The sequence below is a fragment of the Chiloscyllium punctatum genome, chromosome 9 (assembly GCF_047496795.1).
Source record: "Chiloscyllium punctatum isolate Juve2018m chromosome 9, sChiPun1.3, whole genome shotgun sequence".
NCBI classification, from domain to species: Eukaryota; Metazoa; Chordata; class Chondrichthyes; order Orectolobiformes; family Hemiscylliidae; genus Chiloscyllium; species Chiloscyllium punctatum.
This window is the reverse complement of record NC_092747.1, coordinates 68,567,702-68,589,664: the sequence shown is the minus strand read 5'-3', so window position 1 is coordinate 68,589,664 and position 21,963 is coordinate 68,567,702. Positions and strand designations below refer to the sequence as shown.

The 21,963-nt window shown below is 42.2% G+C and overlaps 1 protein-coding gene across 3 annotated transcripts in view; it reads right to left on the bottom strand.

The window, feature by feature from the left end:
- Nucleotides 1-21,963, bottom strand: part of tmem135 (transmembrane protein 135) — a 540,618-nt gene that overhangs the window by 515,771 nt on the left and 2,884 nt on the right. For all 3 annotated transcript variants that reach the window (XM_072577755.1, XM_072577754.1, XM_072577753.1), the window contains exons 2-3: nt 6,135-6,262; nt 3,820-3,912 (exon numbers count right to left, since the gene is read on the bottom strand). In XM_072577755.1, the coding sequence (XP_072433856.1) occupies nt 3,820-3,912; nt 6,135-6,262 (221 nt within the window). The remainder of the gene's footprint in view (nt 1-3,819; nt 3,913-6,134; nt 6,263-21,963) is intronic.

The following is a 21,963-nucleotide window of genomic DNA, read 5'->3' as shown; positions in this document are numbered from 1 at the left end:
TCACACTTTTGAAAAAGGATTTAAACAGTTGTATTACCATTTAATAATAATATTTTTCCATAAAAAGACTAAGGTGGGAGGGTGAAAAAATATTACTACCCTGGGTTGGGGTGCAAGGCTGATCTTTTCAGATCGCCACCATCTTGAATCCCTCTTCAGTTCCTCCTTAATGCTTGACCCTCTGTTCCCTAGCATTTCTTGAAGGTTATTGGTGCCCACCTTAGTGAAGGCAGATCCAAAGTATTTGTTCAACTGGTCTGCCATCTCTTTGTTGACCGTTATGAATTCATCCGATTCTAACTGCAAGAGACCTATATTTGTTTCACCAGTTGTTTTCTCTTCCCTTATCTATAGAAGCTTTCGCAGTCAGTTTTTATGTCTTTCTCAAAACTTACCTCCATAGTCTTTTCCCCTTCTGAACTAAACCCCTTCTCTGCTGAATTTTAAATTTCTCCCAGTCCTCAGGTTTGCTGCTTTTTCTGGCCAATTTATATGCCTTCACTTTGGCTATAACACTGTCCCTGATTTCCCTTGTTAGCCATGGCTGAGCCACCTTTCCGGTTTTACTATTACAGCAGACAGGGATGAAGCAATTCCTGATGAAGAGCTTATGCTCAAAATGCCGATTCTCCTGCTCCTCGGATGCTGCCTGACCAGTTGTGCTTTGCAGCACCACACTCTTTGACTCTGATCTCCAACATCTGCAGTCCTCACTTTCTTGCAGACAGGGATATACAATTATTGAAGATCATCCATGTGTTCTTTAAATGTCTGCCACTGCTATCCATCAACCACCCCTTAAGTATCCTTGTCCAGTTTATTCTAGCCAATGCAGGCTCCATAACATCAATGTTAACTTTCTTTAAATTCAGGAACCTAATTTCAGGCTTAATTGTGTCAGTCGCCATCTTAAATGAACAATTCTATCATATCATGGTCACTCTATTCCAAAGGATCTCACAAAACAATGTTGTTAATTAATCCTCTCTCATTACATAATACCCAGTCTAGCCCTCTAGTTGGCTCCTCAATATATTGGTCAAGGAAACCATCCTTCATACATTCCAGGAAATCCTCCTCCATCACATTGCTACCAGTTTAGTTAGTTCAATCAATATGTAGATTGAAGTCACCCATAATAACTGTTATACTCTTAATGCATACATCTAATTTCCTGTTTGATACAATAGCCAACCTCACAGCTACTGTGTGGTAGGCTGTACACAACTCTCATTAACGTCGCTTTCCCTTTGGCACTCCACAGCTCACCCATACAGATTCCACATCATCCCGGCTAATGTCCTCTCTTACTTTGCATTAACCTCCTCCTCAACTAGCAATACTACCCCACTTCCCTTTCCTTTTCTTCTATCTTTCCAGAAAATTGAATAACCCTGGATATTGAGCTCCCATCCTTGGTCACCCTGGAGCCAGGTCTCCATGATCCCATTATCCATTATATCCATTAATAACTATCTGCGCAGTTATTTCATCCACCCTATTACAAATACTACTCACATTGAGACACAGTCTTCAGGCTCTCTTTTTTTGACATTTATTGCCCATACTCACCAGGTCTAGCCCACATGCAACTCCAGACCAACAGCAATGTGGTGATTCTCAACTGCTCTCTGAAATGATCTAGCAAGCTACTCAATTCTATCAACCACTACAAAGTCTCAACAAAGAAATGAAACTGGACAGACCACCTGGCATCAACCTCAGCAGTGGAAATGACAACAGGAAAAACCATCCCAATCCACCCTGCAAAGTCCTCCTGATTAATGTCTGGGCACTAGTGCCAAAGTGGGAGAGCTGATTCATAGATTTATCAAACAACAGCCTGACATATTCACCCTCACTGAATTATGACCTAGAGACAATATCCCAGGCACCATCATTAACATTCCTGGATATGTCCAGTCCCACTAATAGGACATACCCAGCAGAGGTGTCAGCACAGTATTATACAGTCTGGAGGTGCTGTGTTATGAACATTTGTGAATTTCGGCAACAACACATTTCAAACTCCGGGCTGATGTAAAGTTGCTTTCGTGCAAACATTAAAATAACCTCCATAACCTAAAAACATTATAAGACTGCTAGCCCAAATGTCCTTCAGTTCATATTCCATTACTACTCAATTGTCAAATTTAGCTTCTTATTTGAAACGGCTCTGCAGGACTCAACATTGGATTCCTTTTGCCTCGAAGAAAATAGTAGTTTCTCTTGCAAAACAGGTACAGACAATAATGTTCCCTTCCTCTCCCTATGCCCTTTTGATAAAGTCTGAGGAGATTTGAAACAAATCCTGCCATCATTGTAGGATCTTTCCTTTGAACTAGCATTACATAAACAAACAAAAGTTTTAATCTTTTATCTGGAATTGCACCTTTAGCACAATTATTATGGCATTTCTAACCATCAATTTTTTATCATCTTTTCTCAAAATCATTATTTTATCATGACCACATCATTCAATTAACAAAGTGAATTTATTCCAGAATGTCCAGACTGATAACTGTTCTATGGTAACCGATTACATATCCAAACATTGGAATATGCCAAACCTAAACACGCATTACATAAATTCCATCGAATTGAAGAACCCTTATGAGAACATAGCATAAATGATAGCAAAATGTGAAGACATAAAAGCAAATTTTAAAAATGTTAAAACACAACTAAATACAGGCTCAAAAATAAAAGTTAGATTGATACAGGTTTTAAATTTAATTTTATTCAGTGCTTAAAAAATACATTTTGTATTCATAATTTAAGAAAATGATTTGTTGCACATGGTAAATGTCTTCTGATTCCAAAATGAAGAGTTACTGTCCATGTTCCAGTCTGACAAACAGAAATTTACTAGATCTTTGCATTTTATAAACAGTAAACAAAGAACTTATGTAGGGGAGTTCCATTAATTCTAAACAGTACATTGGCATTGTTGAGGCGCTGTGGAACCAAAATTTTCTAAATTTGTCTGGAAGATTTCAATTTAACTAGCAATTTAGAAGGCTGGGGACAAACAGTCAAGCTCAAGCACTTTTACAACAGGAATAGAAGAATTCTTATTTCTACAAGATGGCGCCTTGTAGTTACAATTAGGAGAATAACAGGTCTCAATAGTCAAGAAAGTCAGCAGATTACTGAATGAATTTAAGTGTGCAAGATTTCGTCAATATGTGATAGCAAACACCAGCAGTTGACTCAATCTACAATACACTCAGAGGTGTGTCACGGTTTCTTTAATGGCTCAGTAAGTTTATCCTGAGAACAACACATCACAAACCAGGACCCCTGCTGAGTTAACTGACTGCAGTTTGGATGGCCATTGGAATGCTACAAGTCATTTAGCACCCTGACTGAATGGAGAGGAAAATAAAGTCCCCACTCCTTACTGCAATCCAACTCCTCCTTCTGGTTATGCACACCACCATCATTTGATGTCCTTCACAGCTGAATTATCACCTGACCCTCACATATAAACACACATGAAAACCCATGTGAGATACAATCTTCAGCGCAACAGCAACTTTTCTACAAAGAGGAAAAGCATTTAAGATATGAGATGGAAGAAAACTAGCAACTGGTGGGGTGTGGTTAAGAGTTGACAATGGTGCCAATAGATCTCAAACACAAAAAAACACAAACATTCTATATAACAGCATTATCCCTTGAAGATAGGGATTCAAAGAAGTGTTACTCACTTGCCATTTCAGAATTTCATTGCAATATATTCTTGCAATATATGTATCAAAAGTACTTTATAGGGCAAGTCCCTACTTATAGTGGTAGTAATTTTAAAAATAATACCTGCTTTTCCTCTCAATCAAAATGGCCAAGTAGGAAGCAGGCAAAGCAGCACCAAATCCTGGGGACCATATGTAGAATTTCCCAAGAAGTTTCCTAGATTTGGAGAAAAACAAAACCCGACACTTAAACTAGTTTATTAGCCAGATCAATATAATCATCTGATGTACCTGTATAACAATTTCCTCAAATAAATAAAAATAAAGCATGAGAGAATTGATGGAACTGCCAACTGAAAACCTCTTCTGGTTGGATTTTTATTTACAGAACTGCAATTTCTCCTTAATTCTGTGGCCAACAAATAAATATTACCCATTAAAATTTACCAAACATTCATAACTTGCAGTGTTTTTTTAGGTTTGCTCATTAATAATTTCAGAAATGAAAAATGTATTACAGTACTAAAATTTTAAAGCAACACATACAGTACAACTCAATTCTATTTTCTACAAATCAAAGTACGTTCCTGAAAATAAAGAGCCATTCTGATCAAACTTTCTGTTTTGCATTCATCAAGACAGAATTGCAAGAATATCAAATTTCAAAGCAAACAATTCACCCTACATGATGGTGCTGGCTGGTTGGTTGGCCCGAGATCTGTAATTGGTCAAGTCCTCACAATGGAAGATGTACCAGGAAACAATCTTGTATTTTCAGTCAAACCAGACAACTGTGATCAGTAAAGGCATTACCATTGGGAATGCACCAGGAAATGGCTGTCCTACCTCTGCTTAGTTAAAACGGCACTAAACATGAAGACTTTCTTTATGTTTGCGAAGAATAGGGTGCTATATATGAATATATATAGGTTTTAGAATGCATAAGTGAACTACAAAGCAAGCTCAACTGATAACAATAAAATGATTGCTGGCATAGTTCTTCACATAATCTGGAGTGCTGATTAAATATTGCCTAACTGTGAAATCATAACTAAGGTTAACAGGATGTGTTGAACTTTGCAAGAATGGTCTAGTTAAGTACTGTCAACAGTATCCGAGTTGAGACTGGCCAAAGAAATGCGTTATTTCATACAATTTACGAATCATTATGACATACAACCTACGTTCTTGGCATCAAATCAGCAATTAAGCTCATATCACAGTACTCATTCATGGAATAGGCAGAACACCTTTCAGTTTGATGGACTCTGTTGACGGACAGTTATTACAGCTTAGCAGCAACATAAAATGGCTAGCTACACCTTCAAAGCTGCAGACATGGTGCCTCAGGGTTGATCCATTATAGTCAGTGGGACAAGGTAGAGTTAATATCTACTGTGAAACGGGGTTGCAGTACAACAGGCATAGGGAACGAAAGGCTATGGAGCAAGACCCAAGCAGTCTGCAAGGGAAAGGAAGACATACCTGAATGAAGGGCAGGATAAGCATAAGTAAGTGAGGTAGCTGGCTGGTATGACAAAGGAGAAGGCCACTTCTAAAAGCGCTGGAAGATTGCAAGATATTCATGAGGACACAACAGAGTGGGGGAGAGCATGTATGTAGGCACATCAGGGGGTTAGGGAATATTGATCAGCTTTCTGTGATAACAACACAGTTATTTAAGCCAGTGTTTTATTTCTCCTTTATATCATTACCTTTTTAAAAATCACATTTAAAATGAATGGTTACAATTTCAGCTAAGTTGCCAAAAACCAAGTTACAGGTCATCTGCTGTAACTCCAAGACTTTGTTAATGCAAATTCGCAGTAAAGCGATTTGACAACTTGGGGACACAGTTTCTAAAGCACGTACTTTTAAAACATGTGTTGGCTGTAACGTGATTACATGACTAACATTTTAAACGCTGTTGCTAAAGCACAATTTTTCTATAATGCAGGATTGCACAAGAATGCAACCATCGCATTATAGAAGAACTGCCTGTACCACTTTTACTCTGTAGTGTGATAGTTGGTCAATTTTGCAGTGTTCAGAATTATACCAGCAATATCTAAATACAAATCACTCCATTGTATTTTAACATTCACTCAGCTAAAAGTAGCAAATACAACCACAAGAATCAACTCAATCAAATTAACTTCAATTGTTTAATTTAAACGGCATTACTTCATGTGTCATGAGGCAGGTGTCATGAAAATGAAGTTGCATTTAGCCTAGTGAAATGCTCACAAAAACAAGTTCATTTATTATCACATTTACAACAAGTTTGATGGGCACTGTTCAGCTGCACTTGTCAAACAGTTTTATAGTAGCTATTGTCTATAATTGGTTGGACATATCAGCACATAGGCTAAAGCCTCCAACAACTTTAGGACAGATCCTACAAATCAATGCCCCCCAACGGTTAGTAACCCCCCTCACCTGAGGATACAGAAAAACATAATGTATAAGCCACCATTTGCAGTCAGGAATGAGGTCGATCGGAGAATCTCTGGAAGCAGTTTGTGAATGTAGTAGTCTAACTTCCGCCTTCTAAGAATGGCTGCAATCTGAAAGAAACATGGTAAGATTTCTGTTTGTAAAAGTGACAGAAATTGAGAACAAGCTGCATTCAATTCCATATCAGATTGCTTTGATGCTTCATTTCGTCATCACAAAATTGCAATTAACATCCATCAAGTTGATAAAGTTTTACTTCCTTGCTATTCTTGCAGCGCAAGCAGATTATTTCAAAACTCTAATTTACTATTTAAATCAACTTGTCTCAGCTTCCAGTATCTTCGCAGGTCGCATGCTCCTGGTTGTGAAAACTCACATCATAAAAAAAAACTTTCCTCACAACCAAATTACAGATTTTTGTTTGTCCAAAAGTGAAACAATCAGATACCATAGAAAATGTTACTACACAAGGGCATATGACATCGGCAATGATACACTACCTCAGACAGATGACTGGCTGACAGCAGAGAATCAGGATGAACTGGCCATTTTCAGCTTAGCAAACAGTAGCCAGTGGAGTGTCAGAGATCAGAGCAGAGACCCAAACTATTTACGATCTCTGTTAATGACATGGATAAAGGGATGGCATACTAGAGGAGTCTCGATTAACAGAATACCAAATATTCAAATTTCGGATTATCCAAAGAAGATCTCAAGGTCCTGATAGAATTACATCAAACAAGTGTTTCAAAACTGATCACGTCTTTTGATTACAATATTAAAAACGAACGTGGCTTACTGAAATGCTGCCGAGAACAGTCCTGGACATTGATGTGAGCCCAGGCACCATCTCCAAATGACTGACCGCCTGCCCTCTCTCTCCCCACACTTTCCCTGGACTACTAAGCAGGGTATATCCAATCCCTAGATAATCTCTCCAACATTGTCCTGTACAGGGCAAAAGTGGGACTTGTCAAAAAGTTGCAGTAAAACGTGTGCACATCTGCGTGGGCGTTATTTTGAGACTCACCCCTGAAAAGTAGCAGCTGTCTTGCTGTTGTTGTCTAGCCCGGCTGCCATGGAGATGGGGTGGAGCCGGTGGTGGACGGGAGTTGACGGGGCCAGACCTGCACAGGAGGCAGAGGCAGAAGCAGAGGCAGACAGGGTTGGGGGGGGGGGGGGGCACATGGGGCAGGGTAGGAGTGGAGGGAAGGGCGAGTTTGGATGGGGTGTGTAGAGTGGGGGGGGGGGGGGGGGGGGGTTGGGAGGGTGGACAGGGGAGGAGGCGCGGATGGGGGTGTGGTACTGGACAGGTATGGGGGCAGAGGCTCGCACGCAGTGTGCTGCTGCCTAATCTCCTGAACGGGCAGTGGACATAGCAAATGCTTGCTGTGTCAATCCCATTCGAACTGATTGGTGGGAGGGTCTTCAGCAATGCTGCAAGTCCCTTATGCACAAGTGTGTGTCTGCTTGGAAACAAACCCTGAGACACAGAGAGGGAGCAAGGCAGACAGAGTAAGGAAAAAGGAAACTTCAGGTTCCAGAGGAGAGGCATGGAATCAATTAACTGAATAATCAATTATCCAAACGAAATAGTGCCCACCCATCTTGTTCGGATAATCGAGGTTCCTCTGTATTGCAGCCAAATGTGTAGACAATGCACAAATAGGTAGGAATTTTTAAAAAGGAAAGCAAGTTATGAGAAGGATAAAAAGAGTTTAGAAAGATACATAGATGAGTTAAGTGAGTAGACAGAAGTTTGGCAGATGGAATACAATTAGAAAATGGGAGGGTGGCTACTTCAGTAGCAAAAGCAGAAAAACAAATTATTATTTAAATGTAGACAGACTACAGAACGCTGCAGTACGGAATGGCTGGGGTTCCTTATTTCATAAAATCTCTACAGAATGGAATCAGGCCATTTCCACACCAACGCACCAAATAGTAACCCGCCCAGTCCCATTCCTCTACCCTATTACTCTACATTTACCAGACTAATTCACCTAACCTATACATCCCTGAACATTATGGGTAATTCAGCATGGCCAATTCACCTAATCTGCACATCTTTGGATTGTGGGAGGAAATCGGAGCAGCCAGAGGAAACCCATGCACACATGGAGAGAACGTGCAAACTCCACACAGACAGTTGTCCGAGGCTGGAATCGAACCCAGGTCCCTCGTGCTGAGGCAGCAGTGCTAACCACTGAGACACCCCGCAGCCCTTGTACATGAATCACAAAAAGCTAGCATGTAATTATGGGAAATACATCAAACTTTCTTTCAGCCAGCACCTTATGAACCAGCACGCTCCATAAACCGTCAACAACTATACACCAAAGAATCGTGGAAGTTTAATTTATTTACCGTGATTCCTGTAATGTCCAAGTAACCAGTTTAGGGTGTTAGTGAGAAGGCTCTCTGCCAGTAAGCTTTATTTAAGGCAATGTTGCATTAAAGTGATTTATGTTGTAAATAGAGTATAACAGTGATGATTGTATTGCTCTGCATTACATTTCTATTACTTAGTGTGTGTTTGTATATCAATTATGTGGACCCATCAACCAGAACATGTGATCAACTGATACACTCCTGGACCCAGAAGTGCCGGTTAATAAAGTGTTTGCTGCAATTAGGAAGGGAAATAGAATACTGGACTTTATGGCAAGGACTTAGGAGTACAAAAATAAGGAAACTTTGCCCCAACGAGTACAGGGCATTAGTGAGACCACATCTAGAATAGTGTGCGCAGTTTTGGTCATGTGACTCAAAGACAGCCACACTTACATTAGCAGCTCAGAAAGGATTCACAAAGCTATTTCCTCATTTCACGGAACTGCTTTGTGAAGAAATGTCAAACAGATTAGGCCCCTTACTCACTATAGTCAAGAAAAGTAATCTTATAAAAACAGATAATGTTGCATCTTCCATTATGAACCACAATTGGTTTGGCCTAGTCCTTCTTCAAAGTAATTTGCACACATTCCATTAAATAGAACCAGAGTCAGACAGCACAGAAACAGACACTTCAGTCCAACCATTCCATGCAGAACATATTTCCAACCTAAAGTCAGAGTTGTACAGCATGGAAACAGGCCCTTCAGTCAAAACCCACCCATGCTGACCAGATATTACAACCCAATCTAGTCCCACCTGCCAGCACCCAGCCCATATACCTCCAAACTCTTCCTATTCATATACTCATCCAAATGCCTCTTAAATGTTGCAATTGTACCAGCCTCCACTACATCCTTTGGTAGCTCATTCCATACACGTACCACCCTCTGCGTGAAAAAGTTGCCCCTTAGGTCTCTTTTATATCTTTCCCCTCTCACCTTAAACCTATGCCCTCTAGTTCTGGACTCCCCCACCCCAGGGAAAAGACTTTGCCTATTTATCCTATCCATGCCCCTCAATTTCGTAAACCTCTAAGGTCCGACACTCCAGGGAAAACATCCTCAGTCTCCGACACTCCAGGGAAAACATCCCTGGCCTGTTCAGCCTCTCCATGTAGCTCAGATCCTCCAACCCTGGCAACATCCTTGTAAATCTTTTTTGAACCCTTTCAAGTTTCACAACATCTTTCCGATAGGAAGGAGACCAGAATTGCATGCAATATTCCAACAGTGGCCTAACCAATGTCCTGTACAGCCGCAACATGACCTCCCAACTCCTGTACTCAATACTCTGACCAATAAAGGAAAGCATACCAAACGCCTTCTTCACTATCCTATCGACCTGCACCTCCACTTTCAAGGAGCTATAAACCTGCACGCCAAGGTCTCTTTGTTCAGCAACACACCCTAGGACATTACCATTAAGTGTATAAGTCCTGCTAAGATTTGCTTTTCCAAAATGCAGCACTTTGCATTTATCTGAATTAAACTCCATTTGCCACTTCTCAGCCAATTGGCCCATCTGGTCAAGATCCTGTTGTAATCTGAGGTAACCCTCTTTGTTGTCCACTACACCTCCAATTTTGGTATCATCTGCAAACTTACTAACTGTACCTCTTATACTCGCATCCAAATCATTTATGTAATTGACAAAAAGTAGAGAGCCCAGCACAGATCCTTGTGGCACTCCACTGGTCACAGGCCTCCAGTCTGAAAAACAACCCTCCACCACCACCCTCTGTCTTCTACCTTTGAGCCAGTTCTGTATCCAAATGGCTAGTTCTCCCTGTATTCCATGAGATCTAACCTTGCTAATCAGTCTCCCATGGGGAACCTTGTCGAACACCTTACTGAAGTCCATATAGATCACATCTACCACTCTGCCCTCATCAATCCTCTTTGTTACTTCTTCAAAAAACTCAATCAAGTTTGTGAAACATGATTTCCCACGCACAAAGCCATGTTGAATACCCCGAGTCAGTCCTTACCTTTCCAAATACAGGTACATCCTGACCCTCAGGATTTCCTCCAACAACTGGCCTACCACTGAGGTCAGGCTCACCGGTCTGTAGTTCCCTGGCTTGTCTTTACCACCCTTCTTAAATAGTGGCACCACATTTGCCAACCTCCAGTCTTCCGGCACCTCACCTGTGACCATTGATGATACAAATATCTCAGCAAGAGGCCCAGCAATCACTTCTCTCACTTTCCACAGAGCTCTAGGGTACACCTGATCAGGTCCTGGGGATTTATCCACTTTTAACCATTTCAAGAGATCCAGCACTTCCTCCTCTGTAATCTGGACATTTAGCAAGATGTCATCATCTATTTTCCTACAGTCTATATCTTCCATATCCTTTTCCACAGTAAATACTGATGCAAAATATTCATTTAGTATCTCCCCCATTTTCTGTGGCTCTTCACAAAGGCCGCCTTGCTGAACTCTGAGGGGCCCTATTCTCTCCCTAGTTACCCTTTTGTCCTTTAATATATTTGTAAAATCCGTTTGGATTCTCCTTAATTCTATCTAGCAAAGTTATCTCATGTCCCCGTTTTGCCCTCCTGATTTCCCTCTTAAGTATACTCTTACTTTCTTTATACTCTAAGGATTCACTCGATCTATCCTGTCTATACCTGACATATGCTTCCTTCTTTTCTTAACCAAACCCTCAATTTCTTTCGTCATCCAGCATTCCCTATACCTACCAGCCTTCCCTTTCACCCTGACAGGAATATACTTTCTCTGGATTCTTGTTATCTCATTTCTGAAGGCTTCCCATTTTCCAGGCCTCCCTTTACCTGTGAACATCTGCCTCCAATCAGCCGTCAAAAGGTTCTTGCCTAATACCGTCAAAATTGGCCTTTCTCCAATTTAGAACTTCAACTTTTAGGCCTGGTCTGTCTTTTTCAATTACTATTTTAAAACTAAAAATTATGGTTGCTGGCCCCAAAGTGTTCCCCCACTGACACCTGAGTCACCTGCCCTGCCTTATTTCCCAAGAGTAGGTCAAGTTTTGCACCTTCTCTAGTAGGTACATACTCACTCAGAAAATAGTTTTATGCACACTTAAGAAATTCTTCTCCATCTAAACCTTTAACACTATAGCAGATCCAGTCAATGTTTGGAAAGTTAAAATCCGCTACCATAACTACCCTATTATTCTTACAGATAGCTGTGATCTCCTTACAAGTTTATTTCTCAATTCCCCTCTCACTATTAGGGGGTCGATAATACAATCCCAATAAGGTGATCATCCCTTTCTTATTTCTTAGTTCCACCCAAATACCTTCCCTGGATGTATTTCAGGGAATATCCTCCCTTAGCACAGCTGTAATGCTATCCCTTATATAAAAATGCCACTGCCCCTCCTCTCTTGCCTCCCTTTCTATCCTTCCTGTAGCATTTGTATCCTGGAACATTAAGCTGACAGTCCTTCCCATCCCTGAGCCATGTTTCCGTAATTGCTATGATATCCCAGTCCCATGTTCCGAACCATGCCCTGAGTTCATCTGCCTTCCCTGTTAGGGCCCTTGCATTGAAATAAATAGGCAGCACGATGGCACAGTGGTTAGAACTGCTGCCTCAAAGCACCTGAGACCCGGGTTCAATTCCCGCCTCAGGCGACTGACAGTGTGGAGTTTGCACGTTCTCCCAGAGTCTGCGTGGGTTTCCTCTGGGTGCTCCGATTTCCTACCACCGTCCAAAGATGTGCAGGTCAGGTGACTTGGCCATGCTAAATTGCCTGTAGCGTTAGGTAAGGGGTAAATATAGGGGTATGGGTGGGTTGCACTTTGGCGGGTCGGTGTGGACTTGTTGGGCCGAAGGGCCTGTTTCCACACTGTAATGTAATCTAAATGCAGGTTAATTTATTAGCCTGCCCTGACTGTTTGACTCACTTCTGTTCTCAGCTGTACCCATCTCAGATTGATCTCTTTCCTCACTATCTCCCTGGGTCTCACCCCCCCCCCCCCCCCCCCCTTACCGGTTTAAATCCTCCCAAGCAGTTCTATAAACTTTCCCTGCTAGTATATTAGTCCCCTTCCAATTTAGGTGCAATCCGTCCTTCTTGTACAGGTCACTTCTACCCCAAAAGAGATTCCAATGATCCAAAAATGTGAATCCTTCTCCCATACACCAGCTCCTCAGCCATGCATTCATCTGCTCTATCCTCCTATTCCTGTCCTCACTAGCTCGTAGCACTGGGAGTAATCCAGATATTACTACCCTTGAGGACCTCCTGTTTAGATTTCTGCCTAACTCTCTGTAATCTCCCTTCAGAGTCTCAACCTTTTCCCTCCCAATGTCGTTGGTTCCAATGTGGACAATGACCTCCTGCTGGCCCCTTTCCCCAGTGAGAATATTCTGCACCCTCTCTGAGACATCCTTGATCCTGGCACCAGGGAAACAATACACCATTCTGCTTTTTCTCTGCTGGCCACAGAAACATCTGTCTGTACCTCTGACTACAGAATCCCCTAACACAATTGATCTCTTGGAAGCCGACGTACCCCTCATTGCATTCGAGCCAGTCTCCATACCAGAAACTTGGCTGTTCGTGCTACGCTCCCCTGAGAATCCATCACCCCCTACATTTTCCAAAACAGCGTACCTGTTTGAAATGGGTATATCCACAAAAGACTCCTGCCCTCGGTGCCGACCTCTCCCTGGAGTTAACTCCACCCTTCCTGGAGTTAACCCATGTGACTGTATCTGAGACTTTCCCCCCTTCCTATAACTGCCATCCATCACATACTGTTGCTGTTGCAAATTCCTCATCGCTTCTATCTCTGTCTCCCCAACCGATCCATTCGATCTGATAAGATTCGCATCCAACAGCATTTACGGCAGATATAATCCGCAGTAACCCTTAAACTCTTTAAACTCCCACATCTGACAAGAAGTACATATCACTGCAAAGGCCATTTTTGCTCCTTCATAATCTACAGACCCAGAAAATAACACTGTCTTATTCCTCTACAAATACTGCCCCAGATTAAATTAATAGCTATGGCTTATATTTGAAGTTTAATCAAGAAACTTATCTCCAAAAACATAATCAAGAAAGAATCCACTATACTCACGGTTGCTCCAGCCCATATCCCTCCAAATCTTTCCTATTATGTCCTTGCCCAAATGTCTTTTATATGCTGAGAAGTATATTCCACATGCAAACCACCCCCTGTGTAAAAATATTGCCTCTCCCCCTTGGCTTTGCTAAAAGCCTTTCTCATCTGACTTTAAAAAAAAGTGACCCCTAGTCTTAAAATCCTTCATCCTACCACTAACTCTATCTAAACCTCATTATTTAAAAACTTCTGTAAGGTCAACTCTCAACTTCCTACAGTCCAGTAAAAAAAAATCCCAGGCTGTCTAGTCTTTATTTATAACTCAAACCTTCCATACCTGGCAATATCCTGGTAAATCTCTTCTGAAACCTCTCCATCTTAGTAATACCCTTTCTATAACTCTCCCACACGAGCACATGGAAGGCACCAAAGCATGAACCATAAACGTTAATGTGTCTTTTCCTTAAATTAAGGATGTCCCCATTATTACCATAGTTTCTGCATTTAACTCTGAACAGGCATTAAGTTAGTCCCATATGCTACAGTTCTCCCATATTCTTTGGCATTTCTTTTTCATTTTTTTGTTAATTTCATTTAAATAATACCAGTCACATGCTCAGGCCACTAAAAGCACTTCATAGTTGTTACAACACGGTGTTGAACTTAGTGGTTGGCTAAATTCGAATTGTTGTCAAAATAGCAACCAACTCAGGTATCCATTCCACAGCCAAATGTTATATATTTTCAATTTTCCAGTACACTCTGACTGTTCTTGTAAGCTCTCAGTAGACAGGCAGGTGGCTAGAAGAACACAGCAAGCCAGACAGCATCAGGAGGAGCAGAAGTTGACATTTCAGGTGCAACACTTCTTCATGACTGGGGGTGGGTGTACGAGGAGCTGCAGATAAAGGGGTGGGGCAGGATGGTGAACTGGGGATGCGTGAAGACAGATAGAGGGTAAGACCTGGTTGGTCAATGGGAGGAATGAATCCGGTTGGTGCAGGGTGGAGTAGAAGGGAGGCAGAGGGGTTGGCAAGGGAGTCAGGGGATGGCACGGGAAGTTATTTAAAACTGGAGAACTCAATGTTGAGTCCTCCAGTCTGTAGGCTGCCCAGGTGGAAGATGAGGTGTTGTTCCTCCAAATTGTGGTTTGGATCATTGTGACAATGGAGGAGGCCAAAGATGGTCAGAACAGCAGTCACTCTCTCAAAGGTACTGCACATGCCTTCAACTTCATAACACCTCCCCCTTGAGAAAAATGAGCCATCATAAAGATGGCTTTTTTTCTAATTCATAATCACATTGCAATGAAATACATAGGTCATGAATCTAAGTTCATATTAATTTCTGCACACATATATTACATTGGTATCCATTCAAACTTATTGCTACTTTTTCCTTTAAATACATAATAACACACCTGCTATCACATTCTTACAATGCACATTTTGTATATTCTGTAACATAAGACTCCAACGAAATCTCCAACTTCAGCCCTGTCAATTTTTCTTTAATTAATTTCTGAGGCCCTCTCACTTCATGTTTGAATATTAACTCAAAGGGAGTAAACAGAGCAGATTCGTTTGGGGCATTTTTAATGGAAAACAATACGAATGGGATACCTTTCCAATACCAATCATTCGGGTAATCCTGACAGTATGTCCTTAACATGGTCTTCAGGGTCTGATGCCACCTTTCCAAAGCTTCTTGGGATTCAGGATGGTACGCACTTGGTTTAAAGCGATGTATACCTAAGATATCCATGAATTCCATAAACAGCTTAACTGTAAAATTAGACCCTTGGTCTGACTGAATCTCTCTTGGTAGCCCACATCAAGAATGTGTATCGGTTATAAGTAGGCAGGGAAAGAGTTAAGTCCTGAGTTTTGTGAAACAAGAAGTTCAACTGAGTATGGCTCAAATCAGATAAGAATTTGAAGTGAACAATGAGGTGCTGAGGCAAGGGTAGTGGGTTAACAAGACGGAAAAACATTCATTATGTAAAGCCAATTAACAAGATGAAGAAGCATTCAGTATGTAAAGTCAGTTAACAAGGTGAAAAGTATTCATTATGTGAAGCCAGTTAAGAAGGTTAAGAACATTCATTGTGTAACAGCAGATGGCTTAATCTCTACTCTTGACACTTGCTGATTGTAACGGTCACCCAATCTGTATGTCACCTCATCTGGATGCTCCTCCTTGCAAATGTCCATAAAATTCATTAAGAAACTGCTGTTCGAGAGAAGACTGAGAACTCATGTCTGTGCACATGGGTGATCATTCTCTCTCCCTCCAGGGCCTGGAATAAAGATGAAGGAGGTAAAATTATACTGCGTCTCTGAGCGCTTTGCTTCAACTGAGGCAGGAATGGGACAACAATACTGTGAAGAAAGCTACTAACTTCTCTATCACCCTTTTTGCCTTAATATTCCATAATGGAATTGCCTCCAGAAATCTGGCACACACATCCATTATGGTTACCAAGTACTGGTTCCCACTTTTACGTTTAGGGAGGAGACCTACACAATCAATCATGGCCCATATGAAAGGTTCTTTGAATGCGGGAATTGGCAAAGGTCTTGGTTTTATTACTGCCCATGACGTACCTACCATTTGGCATGTATGTTATGTACAGCAAAATTAAACCACATCCTTGTTCAGTCTAGGCCAAAGTGCTTTTGAACCTTAACCGGAGTCTTCCTCACACTTAGGTGACCTCCTACTGGTAATTCATGTGCTACCCAGAATACCTCCTCTCTGTAGGCTACCAGCAACACAATCTGGTGCACTTCTGCCCATTTCTCCTCTGCACTAACCTGCCATCATCTCCATTTTCACCTTAGGATTCTATCTTTAAGATAAAAACCCTCAGGAATACATTCTGATTCCTTTTCTGAACATGCATCTATATATATCTTTTATTGCCTCATCTTTCTGCTGTAAGTCCATTAGCCTTTCAGGACTAAACACTTCTGCTCGACTCTGTGGCTGTTCAGATTTTTTTCTGCATCATTACATCAAACAAGTGTCTGTTAACTGAACCTCAACTCCTTCGTCTTTCTCTTTAATTTTTACTTCTTACTGTGACTTATGATAGTGGGATCTTGGTACTACAGAGTCTGGAAACATTCCAGGGTATTTTTCTTTCAACTCTCAGTTCCTTGGTCTTCCTTTGGCTTCTCCACAACAAGGGGTGCCATCTCACCTGGGATCCTGCTCAATCGTTCCCAAGAACAAACTGTATTCCTGGAACTGACACTGTCAATCATTCCCACTGTTACTTCCCCAATCTTGAATTGGCACTCCAAACTGATCTTAAATAGGTGAATGCTATAAATTTCTGGCCATCTATCCCACAAATTACCACTCTCTTGGGTCACAGGTCAGTAGGAGCGCAAATATGTTCATTCCTTACTGTTAGAGACTGATTATAGAACATAGAACATAACAGCGCAGTACAGGCCCTTCAGCCCTCGATGTTGCGCCGACCTGTCATACCAATCTGAAGCCCATCTAACCTACACTATTCCATGTACGTCCATATGCTTGTCCAATGACGACTTAAACGTACTTAAAGTTGGCGAATCTACTACCGTTGCAGGCAAAGCATTCCATACCCTTACTACTCTCTGAGTAAAGAAACTACCTCTGACATCTGTCCTATATCTAATAACCCCTCAATTTAAAGCTATGCCCCCTTGTGCTCACCGTCACCATATGTCTCTATTAAATCATCTCTCAACCTTCTTCTCACTAATGAAAACAGCCTCAAGTCCCTCAGCCTTTCCTTGTAAGACCTTCCCTCCATACCAGGCAACATTCTAGTAAATCTCCTCTGCAACCTTTCCAAAGATTCCACATTCTTCTTATAATGCAGTGACCAGAACTGTACACAATACTCCAAGTGCGGCCGCACCAAAGTTTTGTACAGCTGCAGCATACCCTCATGGTTCTGGAACTCTAACCCTTTATTAATAAAAGCTAAAACATTGTATGCCTTCTTAACAACCCGGTCAACCTGGGTGGCAACTTTCAAGGATCTGTGTACATGGACACCAAGATCTCTCTGCTCATCTACACTACCAAGAATCCTTCATCCTACCCAGTACTTTGCATTCCGGTTACTCCGACTAAAGTGAATCACCTCACATTTGTCCGCATTAAACTCCATTTGCCACTTCTCAGTCCAGCTCTGCAGCTTATCTATGTCTCTCTGTAACCTACAACATCTTTTGTCACTATACACAACTCCACCGACCTTAGTGTCGTCCACAAACTTACTAATCCACCCTTCTACGCCCTCATCCAGGTCGTCTATAAAAATGACGAACAGCAGTAGACCCAACACTGGATCTTGCAGTACACCATTAGTAACTGGACTCCAGGATGAACATTTCCCATCAACCACCACCCTGAGTTCTTTCAGCAATCCAATTACTGATCCAAACTGCTATATCTCCCACAATCCCATTCCTCCGCATTTTGTACAATAGCCTACTGTGGGGAACCTTATCAAACACCTTGCTGAAATCCATATACACCACATCAACCGGTTTACTCTCATCTACCTGTTTGGTCACCTTCTCAAAGGATTAGATTAGATCTCGTGTCTCTCAAAACTATAAACTTCTTTCTCTTCTTCCTCCTGTTCTTTCTGAGTAAACTTTATCCAGAGAGGCAGAGTCTTTATAGAGATCAGGCACTAACTCAATACCCAGCCTCTGCCTAGGCTGCGCACTTTCCTGTAGCTCCTAGACTTTCTTGGGATCTCCTTTACAACTTTCACTAATTCCACTGGCTTTGCCTCTTTTACCACATCTTTTCCCACACTGCCTTTCTTTAGAGACCAGCATTGTGACTTTACGTGTCCTACTTTTCCACAGTGGAAACACCTGAGGCCTTTCACCTCCTTTTCACCCTCTTGGGCTTCCTTTTTAACCTGTGGTGAACTATTTCGCCTATTACTAGTGTGCTTTAATCTTTGATTTGTAGTGCAGGAGCTCCCCTTCTCCCAATTTCTGTCTCTCACAGGGTGAAATTCTTGCCAAAGATAAAATTTACTAATGCATTGTCATCTACCATGCAGATGCTGGAAACCAGATTCTGGATTAGTGGTGCTGGAAGAGCAGTGGTTCAGGCAGCATCCAAGGAGCACTAAAATCGACGTTTCGGGCAAAAGCCCTTCATCAGGAATAAAGGCAGACAGCCTGAAGGGTGGAGAGATAAGCTAGAGGAGGGTGGGGATGGGGAGAAAGTAGCATAGAGTACTATAGGTGAGTGGGGAAGGGGATGAAGGTGATAGGTCAGGGAGGAGGGTGGAGTGGATAGGTGGAAAAGAAGATAGGCAGGTAGGACAAGTCATGGGGACAGTGCTGAGCTGGAAGTTTGGAACTAGGGTAGGTGGGGGAAGGGGAAATGAGGAAACTGTTGAAGTCCACATTGATGCCCTGGGATTGAAGTGTTCCGAGGCGGAAGATGAGGCGTTCTTCCTCCAGGCGTCTGGTGGTGAGGGAGCGGCGGTGAAGGAGGCCCAGGACCTCCATGTCCTTGGCAGAGTGGGAGGGGGAGTTGAAATGTTGGGGCACAGAGCGGTGTGGTTGATTGGTGCGGGTGTCCCGGAGATGTTGCCTAAAGCGCTCTGCTAGGAGGCGTCCAGTCTCCCCAATGTAGAGGAGACCGCATCGGGAGCAACAGATACAATAAATGATATTGGTGGATGTGGAAGGCTCCTTTAGGGCCTTGAATGGAGGTGAGGGAGGTGGTGTGGGTGCAGGTTTTGCAATTCCTGCGGTGGCAGGGGAAGGTGCCAGGATGGGAGGGTGGGTTATGGGGGGGGGCGTGGACCTGACCAGGTAGTCACGGAGGGAATGGTCTTTGCGGAAGGCGGAAAGGGGTGGGGAGGGAAATATATCCCTGGTGGTGGGGTCTTTTTGGAGGTGGCAGAAATGTCGGCGGATGATTTGGCTTATGCGAAGGTTGGTAGGGTGGAAGGAGGCCCGAGGGGCGTTCTGTCCTTGTTACGGTTGGAGGGGTGGGGTCTGAGGGCAGAGGTACAGGATGTGGACAAGATGCGTTGGAGGGCATCTTTAACCACGTGGGAAGGGAAATTGCGGTCTCTAAAGAAGGAGGCCATCTGGTGTGTTCTGTGGTGGAACTGGTCCTCCTGGGAGCAGATACAGCAGAGGCGGAGAAACTAGGAATACGGGATGGCATTTTTGCAAGAGGTAGGGTGGGAAGAGATGTAATCCAGGTAGCTGTGGGAGTCGGTGGGTTTGTCAAAAATGTCAGTGTCAAGTCAGTCGTCATTAATGGAGATTGAGAGATCCAGGAAGGGGAGGGAGGTGTCAGAGATGGTCCAGGTAAATTTAAGGTCAGGGTGGAATGTGATGGTGAAGTTGATGAATTGCTCAACCTCCTCGCGGGAGCACGAGGTGGCGCCAATGCAGTCATCAATGTAGCGGAGGAAGAGGTGGGGAGTGGTGCCAGTGTAATTACGGATGATCGACTGTTCTACATAGCCAAAGAGACAGGCATTACTGGGGCCCATACGTGTGCCTATGGCTACCCCTTTGGTCTGGAGGAAGTGGGAGGATTCGAAGGAGAAATTATTAAGGATGAGGATCAGTTCGGCCAAACGAATGAGTGTCAGTGGAAGGGTACTGTTGGGGACGTCGGGAGAGGAAAAAATGGAGGGCTTGGAGGCCCTGGTCATGGCGGACGGACGTGTAGAGGGATTGGATATCCATGGTGAAGATGAGGCGTTGGGGGCCGGGGAAACGGAGGTCTTGGAGGAGGTAGAGGGCGTAGGTGGTATCTCGAATGTATGTGGCAAGTTACCATTACAATTTCAGCTTTCCTTTTGCCCCATGTTAAACCCAATTCTAACCTGTTTGCTAATTCTAAAAGTATGGCCTTTCTGTCTTTCTCAACTTTCTTGGCAACTTTTGAAATCATCTTCAAATCCCAGAACCTCCTTAGCAATCTTAAGAGCCATTTCTCTCACTTCTAATTTAACCAACCACAAATAACTGAAATTAAACAAATTATCTCACCTACATTTTATTTAAAGATCGAAGACACAAGTCTGCAAGTGTTGGGATCTTTCATACTCCAAATCTGTACGAATCTATCCAAATCTCAAACTGGACCTGTCTAAACCTGCCCAAATTAACAAATTCATGACAGCATTTGTCAATGCTGTATTAACATTATCCTTTGCACAATATGAACTGAATGGTAACTCTCCCAGTTGGAATTACAAAACTTCAACCCAATCAAGAAAGGCAAAACCTTGAATAGAAGAACAGACATTCAGATATCTAATTGAGGTAATGCTTTCCGGTAGCTGTCATGCGTAGCCGCGACATTACCATAGAAAGGCAAGCACCACAGGTGCATGAGTTTACCAGTCTATCCAAATTCTCCGGCAAGCTACACAGCATCCTGCCATGGAAATAAATTGCTGTTCTTTCATCATCATTAGATCATGATCTTGGAAAGCTCTACCTAACAGGAAGCAGCTTCACCACACACTGGGTGCAGTAGCATAAGAAGGGACCTCACCACCAGGTTAAGAAAACTAAGGATGAGCAGCAAATACCAACTTTGGTAACACAATACCTACATCCAAAAAAATAAATGAAAAGCATAGCCAATACAAGAAACTAGATTGAATATGTGAGTATATAATACAAGGAGAACATTCAGGTGAAACATAATGATTTGAGTTCCATAAATATCATTTCAAAATAATCTGTGCTCTCCATTACTAAATAATGAATATCAGATACAACATTTCATTACGGATTAAACAACGTTTTTGTTAAACAAAAATACCTGTCTGCTTGACCGTCATTAACAGTAAATCACAAATGAAGATTTTAATACAAAAATAAAAGTGGACTGTAATTGAAAGAGCACTGTTAATGCTGAAATATGAAACAATAACCATATGAAATCAAAAAATTACAATTATAATCAAAGACTATCCCGGATATAATCTCTTCCAGAAGATCTCAGACAGAAGATACAAAAGTTTGAAAATGCATACTAACAGATTTAAGAATAGCTTCTTCTCCACTGTTCATAGAATCATAGAATCCCTTCAGTATGGAAGCAAGCCATTCTACCTATCAAGTCCACACCAACCCTCTGAAAAGCATCCTAACCAGGTACACCTCTCTACTTTATCCCTGTAACCCTGCATTTCCCACGACTAATCCACCTAGCCCGCACATCTTTGGACTATTATCAGACTTATGAATGGATCTCTCATATTAGAGTTGATCTTTCTCTTCACCTTCTCTCTCTCAGTGTAACACTATAATTCGAGATAAAAGAAAAACAAA